Here is a 27,781-nt window from a genome sequence, read left to right as displayed (position 1 = left end):
TCAAAAAACGAAAAATGGAACTCCCATTTGACCCTGTGATCCCACTTCTAGGAATATATCCCAAGAAACCAGAAACAACAATCAGAAAGGATATATGCACCCATATGTTCATAGCAGCACAATTCACCATAGCTAGAATCTGGAAACAGCCTAAGTGCCCATCAGTAGATGAATGGATTAGAAAACTGTGGTACATCTACACGATGGAATACTATGCTGTTGTAAAAAAGAAGGAACTCTTACCATTTGCAATGGCATGGATGGAACTGGAGAGCATTATGCTAAGTGAAATAAGCCAGTCAATGAAGGAAAAATACCACATGATCTCACTCATTCATGGATAATAGAGACCATTATAAACTTTTGAACAATAATAAATACAGAGGCAGAGCAGCCTCAAACAGATTGTCAAACTGTAGCGGGAAGGCCGGGGAGGGGTGGGGGCAGGAGGTAGGGGGGTAAGAGATCAACCGAAGGACTTGTATGCATGCATATAAGCATAACCAATGGACATAAGACACTGGGGGGGTAGGGGAGGCCAGGGGATTGTCAAGGGCGGGGGGAAAAAGGGACACATATGTAATACCCTTTGTAAGACTGTAAGCAATAAAATTAAAAAAATACATAAATTACTCTTCTAGTCCATAATGGCCATGGTCTCTGTTAGAAGCTCCAGGCAGGATTTAATGCCAGCAGTTTAGGCCTGGAATGGACCTTGAAATCCAGTCAAATCCAGGCTGCTGGCATTCAGATCTGTACTTTGTGACTTCTCAATCTGAAGTGCCAGTGGCCACCTTCTTTAGCCCAGCAGGTGAAGGAGGGAGAAAACATTGTTGGGCGGAGGCGGAAGTGGGAAGGAGAAGGGAGGTGAGCAATGGCCCCCTGCCCCGTGCAGGAATGGGGAAGTAAGAGGAGAAAACGTCAGTGAGAACAGGGGACTGGGAGGATGGGGGAGAGCAGTGAGAAGTTGCAGACCTCAGACACTGGAGGTCACAGCAAACACTGACGAGGAGCAGACGGGACCCAAGGAAGAGGCTGGGCTGTGAGCCAGAAGCAGATGAGAGGTCTTTGAGCAGCCTGTCCCTAGCAAGGGGGTGCCTGCTGTGCAGGTGCCTGCAGATGCTCACGGCCTCCCTCTTGGCCGGGCAGTCACAGCTGAGCAGTGAGTCAGCACCAGGCAGTCATTCATCCTTTTTTGAAAGCAAATTTCTAGTCATTTCTGAAAAAAAAGAAAAAAAGATTGAGGGAGAGCTGTTTTTCTCCCCTTCAGAACTGATGTGAGTGAACCCATCATGTTTTACTAATACGTGTAAAAGCAACCACATCTTAAGAGCAGCGTGGGATTAAGGAATGAATGCTACTTGAGTACATGTTGTCCAGCAGCAACACATGAGGATCCATCAATGCACCACCATCCACTTAAATATTCAGAAAACCAAGTGGGGCTTCCTCAGGGGAGATAGAAGAGGGAACGGGGAGGTAAATGGTGATGGAAGGAGACATGACTTGGGGGTGGGGAACACACAATACAAGACACAGGTGATGTATTACAGAACTGTACACCTGAAACTTATGTAATTTTATTAACCAATGTCACCTCAATAAGTTCAATAAAATAAAAATAAAGAATAAAATCAGCTTTTTGATGAAAAGTAAAATAAAATAAAAAGAGACTAGAGTGGGCCAGCTCACTCACCACATGTGTTTCAATAATAAACACAAATGGGTTCTGCATCACCTTCTGTCCCAGGCCCCTCTCCACACCCGCAAATCCTCCATCTTCTGCCTGGGGCCCTCAAAGAACCCCACACACCAGCCGCTTCCTCTCATGTCCCAAAACCTGGATCTATCCTTCCGGGCAGCACTCCCTTTCATGCATAAACCAGTCACAGGTATAGGTTCTATACTTAAATCTCCTGGTTCAAATCCTGCCCCCACCCCCACCCTTACTGGCTGTGTAAATCTTGGATGTGTATCTTGATTTCTTTAAGCTTCAATTTCCTCATCTCTAAGACAGGAACTATAATACCAAGGGTCATCGTGAGAATCAAGTGCCATCATTTGTGTAAAACACATCCCACAGTATCTGATGCATAAGCGCACAATAAATATCATCGTCGTCACGGTCCTTGTCATCATTGTCTCAGGTCTTTTCCCCACTCAGATTATATCGGCTCTCTGTCTTCCTCCCTCAACATACAGGGGTAGTCCCACCTTACCGGGGCTGACCGGCAGACCCTGAACGATGGATGAATGGTTACTCTGACACATGTTTCTGTGAAAGAGAAGCTAAGGGGCTAGTTGGCATCAGGAGCCAAAAAAGCCTTGATTTCCTGCCCTCTTAGGTTTTTATTGTTACAACAGCTTGGACTAAAATTAACCTTGCCACACCATGGTCTCCCGTACTGGGGTCCTTGGACTGCTGTCCTCAAAATCCCAGGGAAGAACCTGATTTCCGCCCAGCAACAAAGGGCGATATGACTTTCTTAAAAGATTAAAAACCATAGAAATGCTTCAATATTGAAGCCACTAGCTACATGTGGCAATATAAATTACCTAAAGTTAAATAAAATATAAGCTTCAGTTTCTCAGTCTCACTAACCACCTTTCCAATGCACCTGTGGACATTAGCACAGATTGGAGAGCATTTCTGTCATTGCAGGAAGCTGTTGGGTAGTGCAGGTGTGGAGCATGGGGAACCACTGAGGACAGTACACAGAGCAACCACGTGATCAGTTACATGGCGTGAAAGGAATGGAGGTCAGATCTGGGCAGGGAAAGCCACGAGACTCTAGGAGGGACTGATCTTTTGCCGTAGCAGTGGGCATAGAGCTGGGGGTCACAATCGCAAGAAATGTTTCAGAGCATTTGGGGAAGAAGCGAACTAAAACACAGAGGCAGAAGAAGATGCCAAAGCCAACTCTAAACCTCATCTGAACAGTGGAAAATGCCAGCACATCACTTCTGGCCTCCCTTCTCTTCCACTGTCCCTCATTCACCTTAGACACCCCGGCCAGGTCCCAGGTCAGGGCCTTCACGCTGCTATTTCCTCTGCCTGGAATATTCTTCCTCTAGCTTCCAAACGTCTCCTTTCCTCTAATCCTTCAAGTGTTTGCTCAGTGTTTGGGAAACCAGCCGGAGTGACTACACAGGGAGACAGCAAATGCCACAGAAGCAGGTGTGAGGGTGAGGAAGCTGGTGAGTCATTCTTCGTGTGTGAATCTGTCAACAAAATGCTGGGTCATCCCAGATCAGTGACAGTATTCACTGAAGGGCAGCATTTGGAAAGAGCTGACTTGCTCTCACCCCAGGTACCGAAGGCTGTCAAGTATCCGTATCTTTTCAAATCTTCTCTCAGGAAGTATCCTGATAAACTTATTAATATGGGTTCTAAAATAGTAATATGTGCCAACCCAAGTGCTTTTCATTTTAATGTGGGAAAGGGTCCTAAGCACAGACTGGGTCTCTAATGGTGGCTTTTCATATACAATTCTGGTGAGAACCCACTTCCATACTCCTCCCCTCACAGGGGGCCTTCTGAGCTTACGGGCTGACTAAAGCAATTTTTGAAAGGCATTCAGCAAAGGGTGGACAGAAAAATTCTTTGTGACTAATTCCCCATTACTCATAAAACTTAAGTGGCTCAAACATCCCCTCCCCTCCCCCTCTGAGCATGTGGGTAATCACCATGTTACTGTATAATGTGAACATTTCCCAATAGAACTAAACTCAGGCCTATGAATATACATGATTAAGGCTTCAAATATAGCTCTGCTTTCTTTTCATGGGGCTATTTCTGTGTGGTGATTGCCTGGCTGATTTGCAATTTTCAAATACAAATGGTTTTTCTCCATAACTAAGGGTACTTGGCAGGGTGCTGCACACCCAGGCCCTCTCTGTGCAAAAGTCTGTTAAACAGTGTTAAGTGCTCTTCTGAATTACATAAGCAGAGCTGACAACGGGCAACTCCAGCTTCTGCAGAGATGAAATAGTGTCTGTTGGGTTCTCTTCTGCTGCTAGAGGAATACGGACTCTTGGAATAGACAATGAAATGATCATGAGCACATAGCACTGTGGTATTCTAAATTAAATGCACCATGGCAGAAATGAGGAATTAATGCCGATGGAGATTTCTCTAACACTGGATTCATAAGGAACGAAAGCTTGTTTAAATAAGAATGATGTCAATAAATTCATAACCATGGTGACTGAACCAAAGAAGAAGTGGCTGAAGCAAACTCATTCCATGGCTCTCCATCTAATAGAGAGAAAAGTAGACTTATGACTTATGATCTCAGTATCACAAAACAACTTTTCCAATAGCATCATAGACCATACAACCCATCTCTGAGCCAGGCCTTTGTACACAAACATAACAAAATGGTTATATTTTGAAGCAGCTTAGCGACTGATGGACTTTGGAGTCAAAGTTCAAATTCCAGTTCTTACTTATAAATTTTGTAGCTTTGGACAAAGAAGGCTTAGAGAAGTTTTCTCATCTGTACAATGGGGACTTTAAAGTACTGCCTAAGCTTCAGTGTTATTGAGATTAAATGAGACAAAGCATGTAAAAAAAAAAAAAAAGCCCAGTACCTGGCAAGTACTAAATACCCAGTAAACATCTGTTAATATTTTGTCCAAAAAAAAAATCTATCTTCAGTGTCTCTCATTGATTCTGAACACTTGGCAAACTAGGAAACAATTCTAGTTTGTGATAAGTAGAGTTAATTGGGAGGCTGAACCAGTTGATGTATAATGGAAATTTAAAGTGCAAGTCTTGATAAATCATATCTTTCCCTTTGTATATTTCACTCTTTTAAAACTATTGTTGTTTAACCTGTCCCAACTTTGCTTAAAATCAAATGGTTTTCTAATAGAGTATCACAAAAACTCACAGCAAACCTATACTTAATGGTGAAATTTTGAAAGCTTTGCTTTTAAGATTGGGAAAAATACAAAGATATTTAACGTGACTGCCTCTTTTCAACATTGTGCTGGAGGCTCTCAATAGGTCAATAAAGCAGAAAAGGGAAATAAAGACATATAGATTAAAAAAGAAATAAAAGTATAAAGATTGAAGAAGAAACGAAGCTACCATTATTCATAGATGACGTAATTATGTATGTAGAAAACCCAAAAGAATCTACAAACTATAAGTGAATTCAAGATCGCTATATACCAATATACAAAAATATATTACATTTCTATACTTTTAATGTAATTAAAAGTATCATTTACAATAGCATAAAAAGATCAAATACCTAAGAATAAATTTAACAAAACATGGTCAAGGTTTTATATAGAAAACTATACATTATTGAAATTAAAAAGACCTAAGTAAATGAAGAGATATATTCCTAGATTGTAAAGATAGCAATTTTCATAAAATTGATCTGTAGAATCAATACAATTCAAATAAAAATCTCAGAAAGTTAAAAAGAATTTTTTTTTTTGGTAGAATTGACAGGATGATTCTAAAATTTATACAAAGACTAAGGATTGCCAATATCTTGAAGAATATAGCTACAAGATTACACAACCAGATATCAAGATTTATTATAAAGTTATAGTAATTAAAACAGTGAAATGTTGGTACAAGAATAGAAAAAATATACCAATGAAACAATTCCAGAAATACACCCCACACATATACTTGATTTATGACAAAAGTGACACTACAGGACAGTAAGGTAAAGGATGGTCTTCTAGTCTTAGTTGGTTTGGCTCAGGGGATAGAACGTCAGCCTGCGGACTGAAGGGTCCCAGGTTTGATTCCAGTCAAGGACACATGCCTGGGTTGCGGGCTCAATCCCCAGTAGGGAGTGTGCAAGAGGCCTTTGATCAATGATTCTCTCTCATCATTGATGTTACTATCTCTTTTTCCCTCTCCCTTCCTCTCTGAAATCAATAAAAAAAATATATGTTTAAAAAAAGGATGGTCTTCTAATAATAGTGCTCAGTTAATCTTGGTCCCTACCTCACATTACACAGAAATATCTATTTAAGGAAACACACAAAAAGTATAGTCTGTATGATTCCATTTACATAAAGCTCAAAAACAGGAATAACTATTCATGACAGAAAAGGGGGATCTTTCTTTTGGCAGGGAATGGCCAGTAGGGGCCCAATAGGAAACTTCTGGAGATCTGGCAATGTTGTATTTCTTGATTTGGGTGATAATTATATGACTGTATTCACTTTATAAAAATTTATTGAGTTGTTCACCTATGACTTGTATACTTTTCTGTATGTTTAATATATTTCAGTAAAAAATTAACAGAAAAAAGTGGTCATACATGGTTGACACTGGAACCAAGAGTCTATATATTTCACACACAAAATACTCTTCTTCTAGTGCCATTTTGTTCTAAAAATAAATGTGAACATTTCATACAATATATTATCAAGTGTATCTGTCAGGATCCCTAAATGCCTCCTGAGATGTAGCACCTCCTGCTCATGCGGGGTCCCGCTAATTCAGAAACTCCTCGTAGCTGATACGTTAATCTGTCTGAGAGCACCAAGAGAACTTTGCATTCATTTCACCTGCCTTCAACATTTCAAACTAGCCAGGTAATCCCTATCATTGTTTTTGGTTTTGTTTTTGTTAATTCTCACCGGAGGATATTTTTTCATTGATTTTTAGGGAGAGTGGAAGAGAGAGGAAAAGACAGAGAGAAACATTAATGTGAGAGAAACATATCGAATAGTTGCCTTCTGCATGAGCCCTGACCAGGCCCGGGCTGGGGAGGAGCCTGCAACCAAAGTACATGCCCTTGACCGGAATTGAACCCAGGACCCTTTGGCCTGCAGGTGAACACTCTATCCACTGAACCAAACTGGCTAGGGCTGTAAGTTCACTTCCCATGCCCAATGTTAATAGTATTATGGCAAATTAAGAGAACCACCTGATCAATTGAAGTATCAATGCCAGCTGACAGTCATGACGTCTCATCAAAGCTAGGACTATATTTCTGCAGAGGAGACACACTCTCTGCTTGCTCAGAGGAGCCCACCATTTATTTAATGAGTTCAACTGGGTCAAAAGTGCAATGGTAGCCTCTAAAAAATGTATCACAATTGATTACTTTCAGTTGTTTTAAAAGTAGATTTTACTCCCGAGAACTTTAACTCAATGTTCATTTTAGCTCCCAAATGTGCTAATGCTAGATTTGTGATAAGTAGTTAAATTGGGAGGCTGGACCAGTTGGATGTATAATGATAATTTAAAGTGCACGTTTTGGTAAATCCTACCTTTCCCCTTATTATATATTAGACTCTTTAAAAACTATTGTTATTTAACCTTTTCTTAAAAATCAAATCGCTTTAGGATAATTAACTAGCGTTTGGAGACATAGCTTAAGCACTATTTACTAGAGACCCTTCCATTATGTTCCGCAGATCTTTTTCAAACCAAAAGCAAGTATTAATTTGGCTTTCACCCAGAAGTCTAAACACTGTAAACATTGAAGCATACTTTCCAGAGACCTCTTATTTCCTGTTCTGATTCTGGCAAGGTAGTTTCCTCTCTGCTATTCTAACCTTGGGAGGAATTCTTCGGTAGGATCATGCGCACAGTTAAGTATTGCTCTTTATACTTTGTCTCAAGTAAGTAAGTTTAAAGAACAGCAATGGTAAGGGATTTGCCTGAAAAGTAGATGGTGGGTCTAGTCCCAGTTCAATCGACTGTGTTGTCCCAGTGGTCGGCAAACTGCGGCCCCTGAGTGTGGCTCTTCCACAAAATACCACGTGCAGGTGCGCACATACAGTGCGATTGAAACTTCGTGGCCACACTCAAGGGGCCAAAGAGCTGCATGTGGCTTGCGAGCCACAGTTTGCCGACCACGGTCCTAGGCAAACCATCCATGCCTCAGTGTTCTCATCCATGAATCAATGGGGCAATTTCTGGCATTGTTTCCTGTCAAACATATAGGAGGTGCTTAATAGTCTATGACTGCACAAGAAATAGGTAATTTCAAAGACATTTCCCAACTTTTTATCATATTTAACTCAATCCACTTCTGTGAAAAGTAGTCAACCAGCAAAATAAAATGCAAATTAACCAGGTCTCCTGTTCCACCACTATTCTTGGGGCAGTCTGGGAATAGAAGAAACTAGCACTGGAAGGTGCTGCTAGAAAAAGGGGCAATGAAAATACAGTGATATAATAAGCACCTTTATCTGTAAAGAACTAAATTAAAAACCAGAAGGATCCCTGCCCCCAAATGGCCAAATGGACCATGAACTAAAGAAGAAAAAGGCAGTATTTTATATGACCAATTCCTATCCAGAACTCTTGACTTTTTGAAAAATGTCAATAAAATCGGTTTCTCAAATGAGAATTTAATATTACTCAGGGCATCTCCCAAGAAGTGGCTAACATTAAGATTCTTTTACTCAGACTTACTGCAAGAAGAAATGTGTGAGATGAGTGTACAATAATGTAAGATAAAGGTGGAGAGGGGATCGTGGAGATGGTCATCTCTGAAGATCAACCCAGAAAATCCAATGTTTCATATGAGGCAACTTCTGGGGTCCTCTATGTTAAACATCCTTATAAAGGGAAATTTTCTTCATTTCTTTATACTTGCCTTAATTTTTTCTATTATTTCTGGCCCATCCCTATTGGCCATTCCTTTCCCTTTTGAAACTTAAACTTCTCAAAGGAAACAAACATTTAAAACTTTATGGTAAGAAATGAAAAGAGCCTAACATGAAACACTGAAGTCTAAAATTAAAAGTAAAACAAAGAATGCTCAGTGACCTTTTTGTCGGAGACTCACATGAAGAAATGTCATGGTACATTGATCAAACTTTTATTCATTTGCATTTCGGGATGTTGCATTTATACCACATGACACTCAACAAATTACAATACAATATGACATTCTGCACAAATCATCTCTAGTTTCTTCTTCGGCTGTGTTACTTCAGCCCCTGGAGAATAGAAGAAACCAGCACTGGAAGGTGCTGCTAGAAAAAAGGGCAATGAAAATACAGTGATATAAGCACCTTTAAAAAGGTGTATTAGTCTTTTTTTTTTTTTTTTTTTTTTTTTTTTAAGGCGAGGAAAAACTTTCTCTCTACCTTAAAGTCCGTGGCTGGGGCCTGTGAATTAAACTCATAAAAGACAGATTAACAGGAAAAAAAGCATACAGACTTGTAAATGGCTGAACTAAAAACCAGAAGAAAAAAAACACAAAACAAAATGGTCAAGTTTATAAAAGAAAATTTAATTGATATTTTAAATTTTACTTCCATGGGGGCTACACAGGAAAGAAAAGTCAAAAGAAGCAGTAAGACTTGGAAGCTTATGTACCGTTTTGACAAAGAGTGATAAATGGTGAAGTAAATAGGCAAAGGAAAGGGGGGGGGTGGGCTTCTAGAGGGGGTGAGTCGTGGAAGAGTAAATATATGGGGAAACTGATGGAAAATAAGGATTATGTTAGGTAAGGCTTTTTTAATGTAGGCTCATCTCAGTGCCATCTGTTTCCAGTGATGAGGACCAGAGGGGACACCTTTACAAAGGAAAATCTATGCCGTTCTTCCTGCATCTATTGCTTCTCAATTGCCTTCAACTCAAAATAATCTTTATGCCAAAGTGGCATATTTTAGGATGGCATATTATGACCCCTTAATATTCTAAGAAGCAATCAGAGTTCAATTGCTTCTGTAAAAGTATTCGTTTCCAACCTGTGTTCTGTGGAGCTAGCTCTCTAACGTGTCTTATTTTTTTTTTAAAAAAGTTCTATGGTCAAATAAGTTCGAGAAATGCTGAGTTAAACATGATTTCTTTTCCTAGCAGAAATTCTCAGAACTTTTAATTAACTAACAATACATTGTGATTCGACAAAAGGGAAATAATAATTCATTATGTTTCCTAAACTTATTTGACCGTGGAGCATGCTTCAAGACAAGTGTTTCCTGTAATACATATTGAGAAATAGTGGGATCCGCCACATTTGTATGTAAAGGCTAAAGTTTAAGTGGCCACTGAAATAAGTATAAGCCAAAAGGGAGAGGGCAACTGAATGAAGCTGCCAGTGTCAGTCAGCAGTAGCCATGCTGCCTGTGAATCATGCCCTGGGACTGAGCGCCGGTTGGTTCCTAGGAAGAAAAACTAAAGCATCGAAAGCTTCTGGGTCCCACTGATTGAACCTCTTTCTTGGGCACTAAAGAGCACCAACGGATGAAGGGAAATGGTCTCATGTGCTCATCTCCATTCATGGCTCAGTACTGTGCCAGCTGTATTATTCTTAAACATCTATTAACATGATTGCTTCATAATTACAAAGGCTAACTGCCAAGCATTTTTCACAGGAAGCAAGGCAATGCTTGTCTTTAATTGCTCTATTGGCTGGTGCAAAAGGGTCAGCATTTTAAAAAAATCTTTTAAATCTTTATTTGATTGAAGAAACACCTTTAAAAATACCATTTGAGGGGCTTCAAGATAAAAAAGAAAAAGCACATTCAAGGCACAAAACTAAATAACTGCAACAATATAATGATTTGGGGGTAGGGCGTACAGGATTCAGGATGATGGAAGTCATGCCTTCCCTCCCGTTACGCTGTGCTGCCAGAACTCTAGTTCCAGAGACCACCCTCCATGCCATGCCAGACCTACTCAGGTTCCCAATCAGGGGGCATGATTCTTGATCCTCAAAGGTCAATTCCACCCATGTCCCGTCTTCATCCTCCTCCATGCTCCCTGAAAAGGGGCAGAGCTAAGCACCCACGTCAGAGGATTGGTTGCAAATCCTACATTGTCTCAAAGCTTCAGGGAAAAGGGGAGAGAGAGCGACTAGTATTTACCGAGCACCTAGATGCCAGATGTTTTCATGAACATCACCTCATGAACAAACAAATCTTTTCCTTATTTTGTACATAAAGGAAACTGGGACTTAGACTGGTTATAAAACCACTCCAAGGTCAACCCAAATGCTGATGAGTAAATTAGGTTAAAATTTGAGCCAGGTCTGAGTCCAAGGTCTGTTTTATAATATCATGCTGTCTCCTGATCATAAAACACTCATTTTATATGGGAGCATAAATGGCCCGTTTCTCCCAGGATCTAGCAAAATATCTCAACTTTCATCATCACTTCTAGAGACCTGATAATGTTTAGATCTTGTCATTCATTTGCTCAAACCAATGAAGCTATTTATTTTCATCTCTGGTAATGAACTTTCTTAACTCAGCATTTTTCAGGAAAAAAAAAAATCTAAATTCTTGAATTGCTTCATTTCACGCTCATTCTCTGTGCGTGCATCTTTTTGGCTTTTAAAAATAGAGTCCAAATCATTGCGTATTCAGATATGAAACACAGGAAGGAGCAATGGGAACACCAATGTGGTCTCCGGGCGAAGAGTACCTGTGTCTGTAGTTACCCCAAATTAAACAGAAAACTCTCAGATTTGTAAATAAACCAAATACTATCCTAGGCCTGTAGACTTGGATTCTACCCCTCTCTTCACATTTACTACCCTGGCTAAGAACATTTGATTCAGCCTCATTTTTTAAAACTAGAGGCCTGGCGCATGAAATTCATGTGTGGGTATGGTCCGTAGGCCTGGCCTGCAATCAAGGCCATCTTCCCCAGCTGCCCGCAGCAGGCCCTGTCCCCTGACGCCACCCACTCCCAGTTCCCCGTTTGCCATTGTGTGATCGGTGCCTGACGGCCGGGGGAAGGGACCGAGAGGTTGGCTGTTCCCGCCTGCTCGCCCGCCCCCGCCCCCTCCCCCCCATGGGTGGCCATCAGGCAATTGGAGCCTGCCGGCTGAGGAAAGAGACTGAGAGGTGGTCAGTGTGCCTCATAGTGACTGGTCCAGAGGTTGTTCTGATCGTTCTGCTGTCAGGGTCAATTTGTATATTACCCTTTTATTATATAGGATAGAGGCCTGGTGCACGGGTGGGGGCAGGCTGGCCTGCCCTGAAGGGGCCCCAGATCAGGGTGGGGGGGTCCCCACTGGGGGTTGGCCTGGGCGAGGGGCCGCAGCAGTTTGCAGGCCGGCCATGCTCCCGATTGGGGTGGGAGTCCCTGCTGGGGGATGGGGCCAGCCTGGGCTTGGGGCGCCTAATCGAGGTGGCAGTGACCACTGGGGAGTGGGGCTGGCCTGGGCTTGGGGCTACTGAGGGTTTGCAGGCCACACCCCTGATCGGGGTGGGGGCGGGGCCAGCCTGGGCAAGGGGTCATGGGCAGTTTGCAGGCCAGCCACACCCCTGGCTTTGTCAGGAAGGATGTCCAGAAGACGCCCAGTCTATCCCGTTTAATTAGCATATTACCCTTTTATTAGTATAGAGGCCTGGTGCATGACATTTGTGCAGTGAGGGCAGGGAGGGGGGGGGTCCCTCAGCCCATCCTGCGCCCTCTCAGGAAGCGAGCCTAAGCTGGTAGGTGGACATCTGCTGAGGGGTCCTTAGGGCTGCCACGGAGGTGGGAGAGGCTCCCACCACTGCCACTGTGCTCACCAGCCAGAAGCCGGGCTCCCTGCTCCTTAGTGCTGTCTCGGAGGCGGGAGAGGCTCCCACCACTGCTGTGCTCACCAGCTGTGAGCCTGGCTTCTGGCTGAGCGGTGCTCCCCCTATGGGAGCACACCAACCACCAGGGGGCAGCTCCTGCATTAAGCATCTGCCCCCTGGTGGTCAGTGCGCATCATAGTGACCAGTGGTTCTGCTGTTTGGTCGATTTGCATATTAGCCTTTTATTATATACTAGGGGCCCGGTGCACGAAATTCGTGCACTGGGTGTGTGTGGGGGGAGTGTCCCTCAGCCCAGCCTGCCCCCTCTCACATACTGGGAGCCCTCAGGTGTTGACCCCCATCACCCTCCAATCGCAGGATCGGCCCCTTGCCCAGGCCTGACGCCTCTGGCCTAGGCGTCCGGTCCGGGCAGCGGGGACCCGCAGCTGCAGCAGCCCCGCGATAGTGGGCTTCGCTTTAGGCCCAGGCAAGGGACCCCTAGCTCCTGGGACTGCCAGCTTCGACCGTGCCCAGCTCCCATCGCTGGCTCCACCCCTACTTCCTGCTATCACTGGCCAGGGCGGCAAAGGCACCTGATTCTCCGATCATGGCTGGGGGGCAGGGCAAAGTCGGCCCCAGGGCCACCTTTGCCCTGCCCCCCAGCTCTTAGCTCCCCCCTGGGTTTCCGATCACTGTCAGTGGCAGGGGGCTTCTTCCTGCTTTCCCTTTCGCCTCCCTGCATTGTGCCTACATATGCAAATTAACCGCCATCTTGTTGGCAGTTAACTGCCAATCTTAGTTGGCAGTTAATTTGCATATAGCCCTGATTAGCCAATGAAAAGGGTAGCTCGTACGCCAATTACCATTTTTCTCTTTTATTAGTGTTGACTAGAGGCCCGGTGCACAAAAATTTGTGCACTCGGGGTTGGGAGAGGAGGTCCCTCAGCCTGGCCTGTGCCCTCTCACAGTCTGGGACCCATCAGGAGATAATGACCTGCTGGCTTAGGCCTGCTCCCGGGTGGCAGAGGGCAGGCCCAATCCCTAGGTGCAGCCCCTGGTCGGGCTCAGAGCAGGGCCAATTGGGGAGTTGGGGCACCGCCCCCTGTCATGCACAGAGCAGGGCGGATTGGGAGGTTGCGATGCCACCCTCAGTCACGCTCAGGGTAGGGCCGATTGGGGGGTTGGGGCACCGCCCCCTGTCACACTCAAGGCAGGGTCCATAGGGAGGTTGCAGCGCCACTCCTGTCATGCACAGAGCAGGGCCCATCAAGGGGGTTGGGGCTCTGTACCCTGTCACACACAGAGCAGGGCCGATCAGAGGGTTGGGGCTCCGCACCCTGTCACACTGATCCCGGTGCTGGGAGGCCTCGCTGCTCTGCTGATCCCAGGGCCAGGACGCCTCTCGGCTCCCCTGATCCCTGGCCTGGAGGCCTCTCGGCTGCTGATAACCATGGCCTGTAGGCCTCTCGGCTCCGCTGATAACTGGGGCCTGGAGGCCTCTCGGCTCCGCTGATCTCTAGCCAGGAGGACTCTCGGCTGCTGATAACCTGGCTGGGAGGCCTCTCGGCTCTGCTGATCATGGGTCCGGGAGGCCTCTCGGCTCCGCTGATCACCTGGGCTGGGAGGCCTCTCGGCTCCGCTGATCACGGGGGCTGGGAGGCCTCTTGGCTCCGCTGATCGCGGGGCCTCCGACTCCGCTGATCACGGGGCCAGGAGCGGGCCGGGAGGCCTCTCGGCTGATCACCGGGGCCAGGAGGCCTCTGGACTCCGCTGATCACCGGGGCTGGGAGGCCTCTCGCCTCCGCTGATCGCGGGCCGGGAGGCCTCTCGGCTCTGCTGATCACCTGGGCTGGGAGGCCTCTCGACTCCGCTGATCACCTGGGCTGGGAGGCCTCTCGGCTCCGCTGATCACCTGGGCTGGGAGGCCTCTCGGCTCCACTGATCACCGGGGCCAGGAGGCCTCCGACTCCACTGATCACCGGGGCCGGGAGGCCTCTCGGATCCACTGATCACCTGGGCTGGGAGGCCTCTCGACTCCACTGATCACCTGGGCTGGGAGGCCTCTCGGATCCACTGATCACCGGGGCCGGGAGGCCTCCGACTCCACTGATCACCGGGGCCGGGAGGCCTCTCGGATCCACTGATCACCTGGGCTGGGAGACCTCTCGACTCCACTGATCACTGGGGCCAGGAGGCCTCTCGGATCCACTGATTGCAGGGCCTCTGACTCCGCTGATCACGGGGCGGGAGGCCTCTCGGCTTGGATGATAACTGGGGCTGGGGGGCCTCTAGGCTCTGCTGATCGCGGGGCTGGGCCGACTCTCGCCTCCCTGATTGCGGGGCTGGGCCGACTCTGGCCTCCGCTGATCCCAGGCCCTGAGGCCTCTCTGCCCTGCTGCTTCAGGGCTGTTTAGCTTCGCTCTGCCTGGAGCCTGAGTATGCAAATTAACCGCCATCTTTTAGCTTCTATAATTGAAACATTGTATCTTTTGGAGTTGTTGCTTCAGGAGCTCAGAGCCCTGCAGCTGCGGGGATCCTTGACTTTCTCCATCGCTGGGGCAACCAAGCCTCCTACTCTCAGCTGCCTGGCTGCCAGCCACCATCTTGGCTGACAGTTAATTTGCATATCTCACTGATTAGCCAATGAAAAAGGTATCGGTCGTACGCCAATTACCATTTTTCTCTTTTATTAGTATAGGATGATGATGATAAGAGTTGTTCTCTTCAGTTCCTTAAAAATTCTATAGTTAACTGCAACTCATTGGCCTTTCCAGAGATAACACAATCTGAAATATTTCAAATCCCACCACCACAATCCTTTTTAAAATTTCTTTGACAAATGCAAAGGACATAGCCATCTTCCTGTTAAATTTCCTTTTGAGTCCGACAAGAAATCAAGAAGCAAAAAAAAGGTACAGTGATCCAGCTAGACCGTGATTTATAGTGTTTGGAAAACAGTTTACTTAATGAGGAAGTAGCATAAAAGTTTGCTTATCTTGGTCACAGGTATTATAGTTCATATCCCTAAAGGGTAGAGAGAAAAATCATTCTTTTCCAGGAAAGACAATCCTATATAATAAAAGGCTAATATGCAAATTGTCCCCTCGACCGAGAGACAGACCGGGAATTCAACTGGATGGGGCTGGCCAACTGCCCACGGCCCCTCCCCCAGCCAGCACCGCCCCCAATTGGCCTCCCCAACCCTGATCGGGGGCGGGGTTGGCCCGCCAACCACCTGCAGTTCCTCCCCCTGGTCAGTCTGGCCTAATTGGCCCTGATCGGGGCGGGCCGGCCAGACCCCATCTGTGCACAAATTCATGCACTGGGCCTCTAGTAATACCATAAAGCTCCTTCCCTCTTGCTTAGCCTGATACTAGATATTCACCTGATACTATGTGTTTACAATGAAAATAATTCTGCAGGTGCTGGTCCTCACACAGACGCCCGCAACCCCTGCTTTTGAATTCTTATACTCAGAGACAACATCTAACAGGCTACCTGGCTCAATCCTTACTGGATAGCAGACAACCTACCTTCCTAGGGCAGTTTCCTCATCATTTCATGCCCCTCATCAGCCCACCACTTCCATTTTCCTTCCTCACCCACATTTACACAAGAGTTCTGAGGCATGAGACACTGTGAGAGTGAATCACATCTACCACCCTGGTAGAGCTGAGCAAACACTGGTCACTCAAAAATACCCTTCCCTGGCCTGATTCCTGGGTTTAATTTCCTAATGAAGTGATCGTTCCTTCAAGATGGAGGATCAGAAGCATTTCAATGGCTGTGTGTAGTTCTTATTTACTTCATCAAAGGTTCTTTGGACATGGTCAGACCTACAGGTACATGTAGTAGAGGAGATACTTTGGGGGAAAAGCCTCCTTTAGCCACTCTAGCAGATGGCAAAACAGGGGAGAGAAGTAGTGGGCAATTTCTCTCTCCACATATACAAATATTCACCCTTTCTGGCCACCCATGCAGGGACCTTATAAGCAGAAGTCCTTGTCAGGAAACTTTAGTCACTCTCAGGTAACTCAAGATCATCCTTCTACCTCATTCATGTGAGGACAGCTCAGTACTCTCAGTACAGTGCTTCTCAAACTACAAAGTGCTTATCAATCACCTGGGGACTTGGTGGAAATGCAGATTCAAATGTAATAAGTCTGGGGTAGACTCTAGTGCAGGGGTGGGCAAACTTTTTGACTCGAGGGCCACAATGGGTTCTTAAACTGGACCGGAGGGCCGGAACAAAAGCATGGATGGAGTGTTTGTGTGAACTAATATAAATTCAAAGTAAACATCATTACAGAAAAGGGTACGGTCTTTTTTTTTTTTTTTTTTTTTAGTTTTATTCATTTCAAATGGGCCGGATCCAGCCCGCGGGCCGTAGTTTGCCCACGGCTGCTCTAGTGCCTGCATTTCTAACATGCCTTCAATGGACACTGATGCTGCTGATTGCAAACCACGCTGGAGTAGCAAGGTCTGCGTCTCTTTCCTCTCCCAGAACTGGAGCACATTATACCTTAAGTCTCTTTGTGGCTGGTTATCCACCCAAAGAACTAAGCCAGGCAGGAGGCGCAGAACCTTGGCATGCTGCTCTCACTGCCCAGACTCCGGGCCTTCCTTCCTGCCCAGGTGGAGTTGCCACCTTCTTGCTTAGCTAAATGACCAACCTGGCTCAGCCTCCCCAGCCTTATCTGATGCCACTCTGCCAGCAACTCAAACATCCGGAGCACCTGCTCTAGGACACATTCCTGGGCCCTCACCTGAGATTCTCATTCATTAGGTTGGGAGTGGCCCCAAGAAGAAACAGACACTCTAGGTCAGTGGTTCTCAACCCTCTGGCCCTTTAAATAGTTCCTCATGTTGTGACCCAACCATAAAATTATTTTTGTTGCTACTTCATAACTGTAATGTTGCTACTGTTATGAATCGTAATGTAAACATCTGATATGCAGGATGGTCTTAGGCGACCCCTGTGAAAGGGTCGTTCGACCACCAAAGGGGTCACGACCCACAGGTTGAGAACCGCTGCTCTAGGTGATTCTGATCCATTAACAAATTTTTGGGAAGGAAATACATGTAACCTCTTCAATGGATTTGAGACACCTGTAAGCTATGGTTGTTAATGCCTTTATGTCAAGGCAGAACGGTTAAAAACAAAACAAAACAAGTTGAGCATCTCATACTATGATAGAACTATTTCCCCCCCAATTTCAACACTTGCTTAGGGGCATTTATGATTATTTCCAGTGCATTCTGTCTTTTTCTTTTTTATAGAAGTTCACTAAAAGTGTAAAATATGTCCTATATATTCTATAGAAAATTCTTTTAATGTAGGTATGATTAAAGATACACTCAATTAATGAGAAAAGTATCAAAGGAATGATTATTTGCCCCCCTGATTGAACTGAAATGGAGTTGTTCATATACATACAATTTAAAAAATATATCCAAGAAGAACAAACACTGATATCAGTTAACAAAAATAAGGACTGAACATTATTACCTTTAAAATGGCAAAGGCAGATACAAAATACAAAAAATAACTTTACTTTGACTTTACAGATGAAATGTCCTCCCTAAGAAAGGCTAGCATTGGCTAGTCTCTGGGGCAGATGTGGCATCTTGCTGGGTGCCAGCCTCTGTGGGCACAGCCTTGGGGCCAGCGGCAGCAGCAGTGACTTCGGAGACAGCGGAAGTGGCTTCTGGACTGGAACCAGTCTCTGCCCGACCAGAGGTGGCCTCCATCTCACCGGGGGTGGCCTCAGTCTGAGAGGCTAACAGTTCGTGACTGACGCTGGCATCTGTTAGACAGGGGATGTCAGCCTGAGTAGGCATGCCCTCTTCTTCTGTTTCCATTTCTGTTTCCTGGCTTTGAACTTCCTCACTTTCCTCTACCATAGCAGGTGGTAACTGCAATAACGTCTAATAAAAAAATAAAGAAAAGGAAAATATCAGTATAAATGAACTCAAGTAAAAAGAATTGGCTTATAAAGTTAAGCTCTCACATTAACATTATTATCTTCCTAATAAATACTGTTCACTCTTAAGAGTTCTCCAGAACAATGCTGGCCATTTCATTTTACAGATGAAACAGCCCTGATGACAATGGCCTACGTTTTCTGAATATGCCAACACGGATATCACAAATGATCAAAATACATATTAATTCTCTAGAGAGGAAAATAATATGAAAACCTATTAGATTTTTTAGCAAAGGGATTTGCTGTCACACTTCTGGCAAAACAGTGGCTGATTAGGACTGATTAACACACCAAGTCGAGAAGGGCCAACTTTGTCAAGGAGCCCTGTGAGGGACAGGGACAAAGCCATGGCAGGGAGGGGGGAAGGTACCAGACTCTGTCTCACCCAAACACTGGAGCAGCTCTAGATGCTGAGCGTGGTTGCTGGAACAGGTGGGAAAGGGATTAGTGAAAAATGAGAGGGCTTACCAAGAGGCATGAGGACACTTTGGGGGATAATAAATATGTTCATTATCCTGACTGTGAAGATGGTTTCACAGGTATATACATGTGTCAGAACATCATACTGTATACTTTAAATAAGTGGCTTTTGTTGCATGCTAAATTATATCTACATAAAGATGTTTTGAAAGTATGGATGTTACATGAATAATGACAACCCATTTTGGTTTAGTTGGTTTTCTACAAGGAATCACATATTTAAAGATTTATTCTGAGGTGAAAGGAATATAGTCAATAATACTGTGATAATGCTGCACAGTGATTCCTAAATTAGTGGGGTGATCACATTGTAAGGTATAAAAATGCGAAATCACTATATTGTACTTCTGAAACTAACTAATATAACTAATATAATATTATAAACCAGCTACACTTAATTTTTTTTTTAAAAAAATGATATATTCTGCAACAGATAAGATTCTTTAGTAAGAAGAAAACTAAGTTAGTGCTGAGAAAACTCACCTGATGATAGTGATGGGTGGTCTGTATCAGGTGCATATACATGTTGTACACAAAGTTTGCCATTTGGGGCATATTCTTTATTACTTGTACTTCAAGAGATGGCCTCTCTCCATTCTAGAAAAGGCAAAAAGGAAGTTAAATATAGTGAAAACACTAAAAGCTAGCATTCCAATAGGAGCCCATCTCTCTGTTTTATGTGTAAGCACTATTGGGTTTAGAGGACATAAAGATGTAAGTGTGAGAATCGAATAAAGAAGGAAAAAGAGTGATTCCATTTAAATGCAGAAAATGTAGAGATCAGGAGGGAGCCAAGAGTCACTAGCTTTTAATACAATTTCAGGCTGGTAAGTCCAATATGAGTTTTGGTCCACCAACTAATGTAGAAAAAAAAGAGAGAGCAATCATTTGGAGAGAAAAATCACCAAAGTCTAAAGTAATGGTTCCTCATACTGTATATGCTCCAAAGGCAATTCTCAAGATTATTCTGAAAGAAAATGTTAAAACTGTTCTTCCTACTGATGTTTTTCTAAAAAATAAGAAGCTAACATTTACAATGAGAAGCTAACAATATCTGGACTGTCAGTCATGAAGGTGAACATTCAGCAGGAATTTGTACTAATAAAGAATGCATATACAGTAAGAGATGTTGGCAAACAGTAGCTAAAGGGTCAGCGTTGTGTGTCTATCAGGAGCACCTGGGGGAGAATGTTCAATCAGAGGCCTGGGCCCGGCCCCGGAGATGTTCATTCAGTGTCTGAGGTAGAATGAGGTGCTTCAAGTGGAGCAGTATCTGACCACAATCTCAGAAACAATGCTTTCTATTTGTGCAGGAAAGTACAAAATTTGCACTTCTTCCTAAGCCATACTAGAATAAAGATGAACGACTTTCCTATTTATAATCAATCATACAAAGTCTCCCCTTTCTTACTATAGGAAAAATTCCGAAAACCATAAAGGTAAAAAACTTTTATCAAGAAATAAATAAATAAAAGTGACTTAAATAAAAGTGGCAAATCATTTAAGACACATAAAGTTAGAAATACTCAGTACATTAAGTAGCATTCCCAGAATTCGGCAGGGTGGCAGGCTCGCATGTCAGCAGGTGTTCTTGTGCTAATGGTCACTTTCTGCAATGGTCACAGCATGTGTGTGCAGAGGCTCCCCTGCTGCTACAACCACAACACTGCCTTCAAAACAGGAGGGTTTTTTGTTTTGATCCGTTTGCTTATTTTCAGGTGGCTTTGCTGGGGAGCTGCCTCTTCTTTGAGGCAGCGCTAGCTGCTCAGCCCTCACTGCCCATCCCCACAGCCTCTTGAGCAGAGCATGGGGAGATGCTATCTGACCTCAGTCCCTAGGCTTGAATCCATGGTGCTGTGCAAAGCACCAGTTTCTGCACTTCTGCTCATTCATATTGCCTGAACTGCACTCCCAGTTTTCACCAGGTGTCCCTGGAGCCCTTGGGATTCAAAGCACCTGGGGAATCCTTTCAACCCCAAGACACAGAGGCTCTGCCCCAGACCTCTTGTCAGGAATCTCTGCTTAATCATTAGCCCACAACAGATGGAGACCCTCAGCGCTACAGGACTGTGTCCAAACTTCAGAGACTGACACTCAAGGCTTTACATGACCCCACCCCATCATATCTCTCCACCGGTTTCTCCAATTCCTCTACAGCAGCATCTCTTTACCTTTTTGGAAAGTACTTAGCATTATTATAAAACAAACACATAGAATTTAATCTTGTTTTTTCTCTAAGAGGGAAGAAAAATGTACTGTAAACATTTAAAAGTTTTGTTTAAATTCCAATGGATCTCCAAGACATTTCATTAAATGAAAAGGCAAAGCCCAAGTCTATATAGTATGCTTACCTTCATGTAAGAAAGAAAATAAACAGGTATCTGTTCCTTTGTGCCAAGGTAATATATAAAGAATAAACCCAAAACTAAAGAGATTGCTTTTATTGGGGGAGAGGAGAAGAAAGGGAAGAAAGAAGGAGGGAGAGGAAACCGGAAGCAGGGATGAATGAGGAGGGAGTGGTATTTCTCTGAGTATAACTGTTTGTTAAGTATACATGTATGTGCTGCTCCCTCCCACATTTTCCCAGAATGTAAGTTTCTTAAGTCTTCTCCAAGAGCTAAACTATTTATTACTCTGTTAAGTTCTCCTTACAAAGGTACACAATGACTATGAACATGGACTCTGGAGTCAGCCTGCCTGGGTTTTCAAATCTCGAATTCTTCATCTACTAGATGCACGGCCAAACTACTTCTCTAATCCTCAATTTCCTCATGCGTAAAATTGGGTTAATAAGAAAACCTCCTGAGCAGGGCTGTTACTGAGATGAAATAAAATAATGTACATAAAGAACTAATTGCTTGATACATGATGAGTACTCAATAAATGTTGGCATATATTGTTTTTATATAGAAAATCTAATTTAGTTCCTTAATGCAAGCAACACTCTTAAATTAGTACGTAATTGGAAGATCTGTCTGATCATGTTCCTACCTAATGTAATCATCCATAAGAGAATACAGCTCAATAGAATGAAGAAGTCCTACCTTTCTACAGGTTGGGAAAGGTTCCGTTGGAATTATATGCAAATGAAGTGGGCGGGCTGTGAGCTGGCTGAAAGCTGGAGTGAGTTCGAAACAGTTTTGGAAGAGGGATACTCTGGCAAAGATATAAAGTCCAAGTCTGGCTCGAGACATGGCCACCACTAAGCGACGAACATCCCTTTGGGAAACAAACAAAATTAACATACATCAAGATTAACAACACATTTATGTAGCTTTTTAAATTTTTCTTACATATTCTACTAAATATTCCTATTAAGCTGTGTCAATAAAAAGTTAAGTTTCTTCAAAACTTAATAAACATTAAGTTAATCAATGTTATGTGACTAGTAAACCAAGTACAAAGTTAATGCTTTATCACTAATCTATGCGTTGGCTTCTTCTTTTGGGAGAGATCACAAAATAACTGATGCACTGACTAAAAAGATCCAAGTAGCTACATTGGTATTATGCTATAGTTCAGTTGTCAGTCACCAGTAGTAAGTCAATCTGCACCAACCTTCCTCCATTTCTTCACCTACAAACTCCAATGCTCCTCAAAGTGAAATTTTACTTCCTGGGTAATTCTCACCACAGTTTTATACTTATTTGTAATAATAATTACAAATATAATCATATATAGTATGATGACATGGTATAACACCACATAATACCATGTCTTTTTTCATGTATTACTCTAGTACCTGGGCTCAATGTGAGTTCGAAACAGTTTTGGCCTAAAGTAAGTATTCAGGGTTCACATAAACAGTAATAAAATGGCTAAATTGAATGACACAACTACACATATGACTATCTAATGAATTATATCAGTTTTCTTTATCTTTTAAAGGGAATATATGCTTTTAAAACTTTATTTGAGTCAAATCAATTTATAAAAAGAGTGATATCCATTAAGTCTAACTTTAGTATGTGTTTTAGTAAAAAAAAAAAAAAAAAAAAAAAGATAATTTTAGTTTCAAATATGGAGGACAGTTTTTCTGGAGATGCTCTTACATATCTATTTGGATTTGTATTTTACAAAAAAGAAGACTTTCATGAATAATAATAAAGTCTGGTAAGATCATATAATAACCAGGGATTCTCCCATCCCCCCACTACACAAAACTACGAGGTGTTCACTTAGGTAGGAGAAAACATATCCCTTCCCATAACGTTCTGGTGTCCCCTTCACACCCAGAAGGCTCTCCACTCTAGGCAGAGCACAGATCCAGGCTGCAGCAGCCCTGACCTGGCCCCTTGGAGGAACTGTGCTCTCGTCCTCAGGGCTGCAGTGCAGCAAAGCGGCTTTGCAAGCCTCATCTCCCTGCGCAGGAGGAGTGTTACACTAAGATCCTCTGCAGATGCAGGTGTGGGCACCTGCTAAGGATATGCTCAGTGTCTCCCCAACTGGACTCTAAGCTCCAAGAGGGTAGAGATCACGAATATTAGAAATATTTATACAGACTCAGAACCCAGCACACTGCCAAGTAATAGACTTGAAAGAATTTATAATGAATGACCAAACACTATGAGCATGACAAACTACCAGTCAGAAAAGTAAGTGAGCAGACAGGGTTCCTTGGAGCTGTATCTTGAACTCAGGGCAATGAGATCACCACCTGCTTTCAGTCCCCCAAACACGGCTGGGCAGAAACACTGTTCAACAACAGGCTGTCGTTCTAACGGACCCTTATGAGGACAACACAGGAAGTGACAGTCTCACTGCTCTGCACTGAGCAGGTCCCCAGCATTTCTACTGGTACCTGGGCTATTGAAATCAGGTGGGGACAAGAACAACAAATTTTGGGAAAGGGACTAGAAATGTCTCACTACTCTGGCTTCTGAACGGGTCCACAGTGTCCTAAGACATGTTTCTGGAATTAAAGCAGAATAATCTGGCTCCTATACCATCTCCTAAAGAGTCTACCCTGGATGAAAAAGATGTGGGCAAAGGCAATGTGACCGGCACAGGGAAACAGAAAGGGTTAAACGCAGAGTTACACATGACTTAGGTAACTACACCTAAGAGAAAGGAAAACATGTCCACACAAAACCTGGTACATGAATGTTCATAGCAGCATTATTCATAAATGGCCACAAAGAAGAAAACCCCCAAATATCCATCAACTGCTAAATGATCAATGAAATGTGATATATCCACACAATGGAATGTTATTGGACAATAAAAAGGAATGAGGTATTCATACATGGTACAGCAGGAATGAACTTGAACACATTATGCCAAGCGATTCCATTTAAACGAAGTGCCTAGAATAGGTAAATCTAGGACAGAAAGGAGGATAGTGGTCGCCAAGGACCTGGGGAGAGAAGGGAGTGACTGCTGGTAAGTACAGGGTTTCTTGGATGAAAATGACATTAACTGATTGTGAAGATAGCTGCATAACTCCATTAATTAATATGCTAAAAATCACAGGCTTGTACACTTAAAATATGTGAGTTGTATAGTATATGAATTCTATCTCAATAAAGCTATTATTTAAAAGAGAAATAAGAAGAAAGTAGGTTTCCTTGATCTCTTGAAACGTAAAAAACCCCAAAATATTAGAAAAAGAAAGATATGCAAGATTATCTCTGTGAACCAAAATATCCAAGAAAGGTTTGGTAAAATCCTAGCTAAGGTATCTAGGGAATTTATGTAATTGGAATCATAAATAATACTTAAATTAAATTTCCCCTGTATAATCTAACAACACCCGAACCATCACCAGAAACCCTGATGAAGAAGCTGGACGTTCAAGAGCAAATTTTGGCAAATAAAGAAGACTGATTACGTGGATAATGGTATTTTTGCTTAGAAAATCTTGATATTAGACAATACCAAAATCAGGTTCTTTTTTAACCTTTCATTTATAATAAGCATTTTATCATCATCATCATCATCATCATCATCATCATCTATTTTGTGTTTAAGTTTCTAGAAAAGTCAGGCAAAAAATAGCAGAGAGCTAAAGTCATGGGAATCTAGAAAAGACAAAGCACTACAGAGTAAGAAAAAAGGTGGGGAGGAGAGGAAGCAGCGCTCATGCACTCACACTGAGTTTTTACGAGATTTAATTATATAAATCGTAATGATGCCCCATTCATAGAGCAGCCAGCTGTAACTCTCACTGCGGAAAAGGAACTGCTTTTTAGAGAAGTTAGTCTCCAAATACTTGCTTGACAAGTAAATAAACAAAAATAAACTGTATTTTAGAATGCTACGGTCTTCAAACAATTTCTTGAAACATTCTATCTTTGCTTACTCTTACATAAAGTTATCAGTCGAATGGAACCTGACCACTGGGCTAAGCTCCAAACAGCGCTTGACTTACTGATTACACTAGGAGAGCTTCGAGAATTTTCTCTTTAATCTACAAAATAAAATAATAAAATGAACTCTCCGTATAGTTTTGCTATTAAATCTTATGAGATGAAGGTTTATATAAAATTAAACAGCTGCTTTGTAATAAGAAGACATTATTCCCAGAAATCTCTAGCACATAAGTACATCACAATAAGTGACAAAAATAGATTATTGTTTGTTTTGACAATTCTTAATCCTGAGAGAACAAATGGTTCCTTTATCCTCTAACACTGAAGCTGAGAGACTGTGTGGAAACACCAGAGATCCTGTGATGAAAAGTCATTCTGAAGAGACGCTTGTGCCACTTTACTTCTTTAATTTCTGACAGATCCATTCTTACACTCCAACACACAGCACCAAAAGCTGTCCTAACAATTAATTATACTTTAAATTTAAAAAAAGTAAAACTACTCAGCCACAGGAGTTTAAAACTGAAGCAGAGAGTAAAGGTCAATGATACTATGACAGTTTTTCCTTACGCACCTCAGATGGCCCACTGCCCTGGTTCGTACTAGAGAAAGAAGAATATAATCATTCTGTTGACCTTGAAATCTGTCAACAGTTGTCACCTAGAAAGAAAAAAAAAATGGTAAATATGGCATACTTAAAATAATCAATCCAAAGTAAACATGACCATATACTTGGCATTCAAAAGATGAATTAATGAACATGAACTATGAAATAAACCACGGTAACCAGATGGCTATGTCCCTATGTTACTCATTCACAGTCTTCCCCTACTAAACTACTCAATTCCATGAAAGCAGGCACTGTGTTTAGCTCATTATCTAGTATCCTGGTTTAATGCCCAGCAATATAACTTAAGTGTGCTCACTTATTATTTAACACATTCCTAGTTCTCATCTATAGCATTCTTCTATCAAAAAATAAATAATCTTCATAGTACTTATTGTTCAGTTTGAAAATACATGTACAAGTAAGGAAATTCAGGGAGGTTTCCATCTAATGTTGGCACCCAAGCATTTACCGTTTTCATTAATTCAACAAGAAGTTTAAATGCTTATTCTGTAAAAATTACAATCATAGTCCTATCTTTGGAAGTTAACATTTCTTTTTAAGTCAGCTTCACAGTGGTATAATTGACATACAGTAAAATGCACTCATTTAAGTGTGCAATTTGATCTATCCTGACAATATATACTCCCTTAAACCACTGCCACAACCAAACTTTCCAAGACCTCAGGCCCCTTGTTGTCAAATCTGTATTCCCCACTCCAGGCAACCACTGAACTGTTTTCTGTCACTATAGATTTTTTTTAAACCAGTTCTAGAATTCCATTAAAATGAAATCATACACTATGTACTTTTTTGCCTAAGTTCTTTCACTCAGCATATGTTTCTGAGACTCATCCATGTGTTGTGTACATTAAAGTTCATACATTTTTACCTCATTACTATTCTATTGAATGCATATACCACAATCTGTTTATCTACTCACTTGTTCATGGCATTTGAATTGCCTCTAGTTTTGGGCTATTTTGAATAAAACTGCAATGAACATTCTTATATAAATATTTTTGTGCCATGTTTTCACTGCTGTTGTATAAAAGCTCAGAGTGAAATTGCTGAGCTGTGTGGAAAGTGTGTGTGTAACTTTATAAGAAACTGTCAAACTGTTTTCTAAAGTTGCGGTACCACTTTATACATTCATCAGCAATGTTCCAGTTCCAGAATTCCAGTCGCTCCACATCCTTGCCAATACTTTGTATATGTCAATCTTTATAATTTTAGCATTCTACAGTGTGCATAGTGGTATTCCACTATAGTTTCAATTTGCATTTCCCTGACAACAAATGATGGTAAGCACTGTTTCACATGCTTATTTGCCATTCGTATGTCTTCTTGTGTGAAATATCTGTTCAATACATTTGCCAATTTAGTATTGGGTTGTCTTCATTTAACAGTGACTTTTACAGAAGTTCATATATTCTGAATTCAAGTGCTTTGTGCTCTTGTGTGTGGATGTTATATTAGGAAATTCTGTTGCCATCCTTACCATGTGGAGAGCTTATCTCAAATGAGAATGGCTGGCAGAAGGATGAAATGAAACTTGGTCTCTGACTACATCACCAAGTCCCTCTAACCTGGAGCCATGCTACTTTCATCTTACAATGGCAGGGAGTAACTGTCTTTATTATTTGAATTAAGTTTTTCTGTTTTTATAAATAAAAGAACTCAGATATTGAGTTTCTTCTATTTCTAAACTTCCTACATCTCAAAGTTATTAGCTTCTCAATTTTGACTGTCTATACCCCTTATGGAGTGTCTAGTCCTCACCGCAGTCCTTTCAATTTTGTCTTCATTTCTATAATTTTGTTTTATTTTCTTCCATTTCATATTTTGTCTCTTGCTGAGTTCTTTAATTCTCTACTTTGTAGCCCTCCCTCTCAGATACGGTTACTTCATTAAAGTACTTTAAAATCCAAAGCTAA

The 27,781-nt window shown here is 42.5% G+C and overlaps 1 protein-coding gene and 2 long non-coding RNA genes across 4 annotated transcripts in view; all 3 read right to left on the bottom strand.

The window, feature by feature from the left end:
• Nucleotides 1-9,212: 9,212 nt before the first annotated feature.
• On the bottom strand, nt 9,213-12,726 carry LOC132239309 (uncharacterized). Its single transcript, XR_009454021.1, has 2 exons — nt 9,839-12,726; nt 9,213-9,716 (listed from the first exon to the last, which is right to left on the bottom strand). It is a non-coding gene; the product is annotated as an uncharacterized LOC132239309 (long non-coding RNA).
• A 2,649-nt stretch (nt 12,727-15,375) lies between these two features.
• Nucleotides 15,376-27,781, bottom strand: part of LOC132239305 (uncharacterized) — a 358,468-nt gene continuing 346,062 nt past the window's right edge. Inside the window, exon 2 of the long non-coding RNA XR_009454019.1 lies at nt 15,376-17,275. This is a non-coding gene — a long non-coding RNA (uncharacterized LOC132239305). The remainder of the gene's footprint in view (nt 17,276-27,781) is intronic.
• AQR (aquarius intron-binding spliceosomal factor) overlaps nt 17,770-27,781 on the bottom strand; it is a 95,650-nt gene continuing 85,638 nt past the window's right edge. For both annotated transcript variants that reach the window (XM_059705388.1, XM_059705397.1), the window contains 4 exons: nt 25,812-25,897; nt 21,971-22,145; nt 19,410-19,523; nt 17,770-18,387 (listed from right to left, as the gene is read on the bottom strand). In XM_059705388.1, the coding sequence (XP_059561371.1) occupies nt 18,052-18,387; nt 19,410-19,523; nt 21,971-22,145; nt 25,812-25,897 (711 nt within the window). In that variant the 3' untranslated portion in view covers nt 17,770-18,051. The remainder of the gene's footprint in view (nt 18,388-19,409; nt 19,524-21,970; nt 22,146-25,811; nt 25,898-27,781) is intronic.

This window comes from Myotis daubentonii, chromosome 1 (assembly GCF_963259705.1).
Source record: "Myotis daubentonii chromosome 1, mMyoDau2.1, whole genome shotgun sequence".
In the NCBI taxonomy this organism is placed as follows: Eukaryota; Metazoa; Chordata; class Mammalia; order Chiroptera; family Vespertilionidae; genus Myotis; species Myotis daubentonii.
Note: the sequence above shows the minus strand (reverse complement) of the source record. Positions and strands in the feature narration are given on the sequence as shown.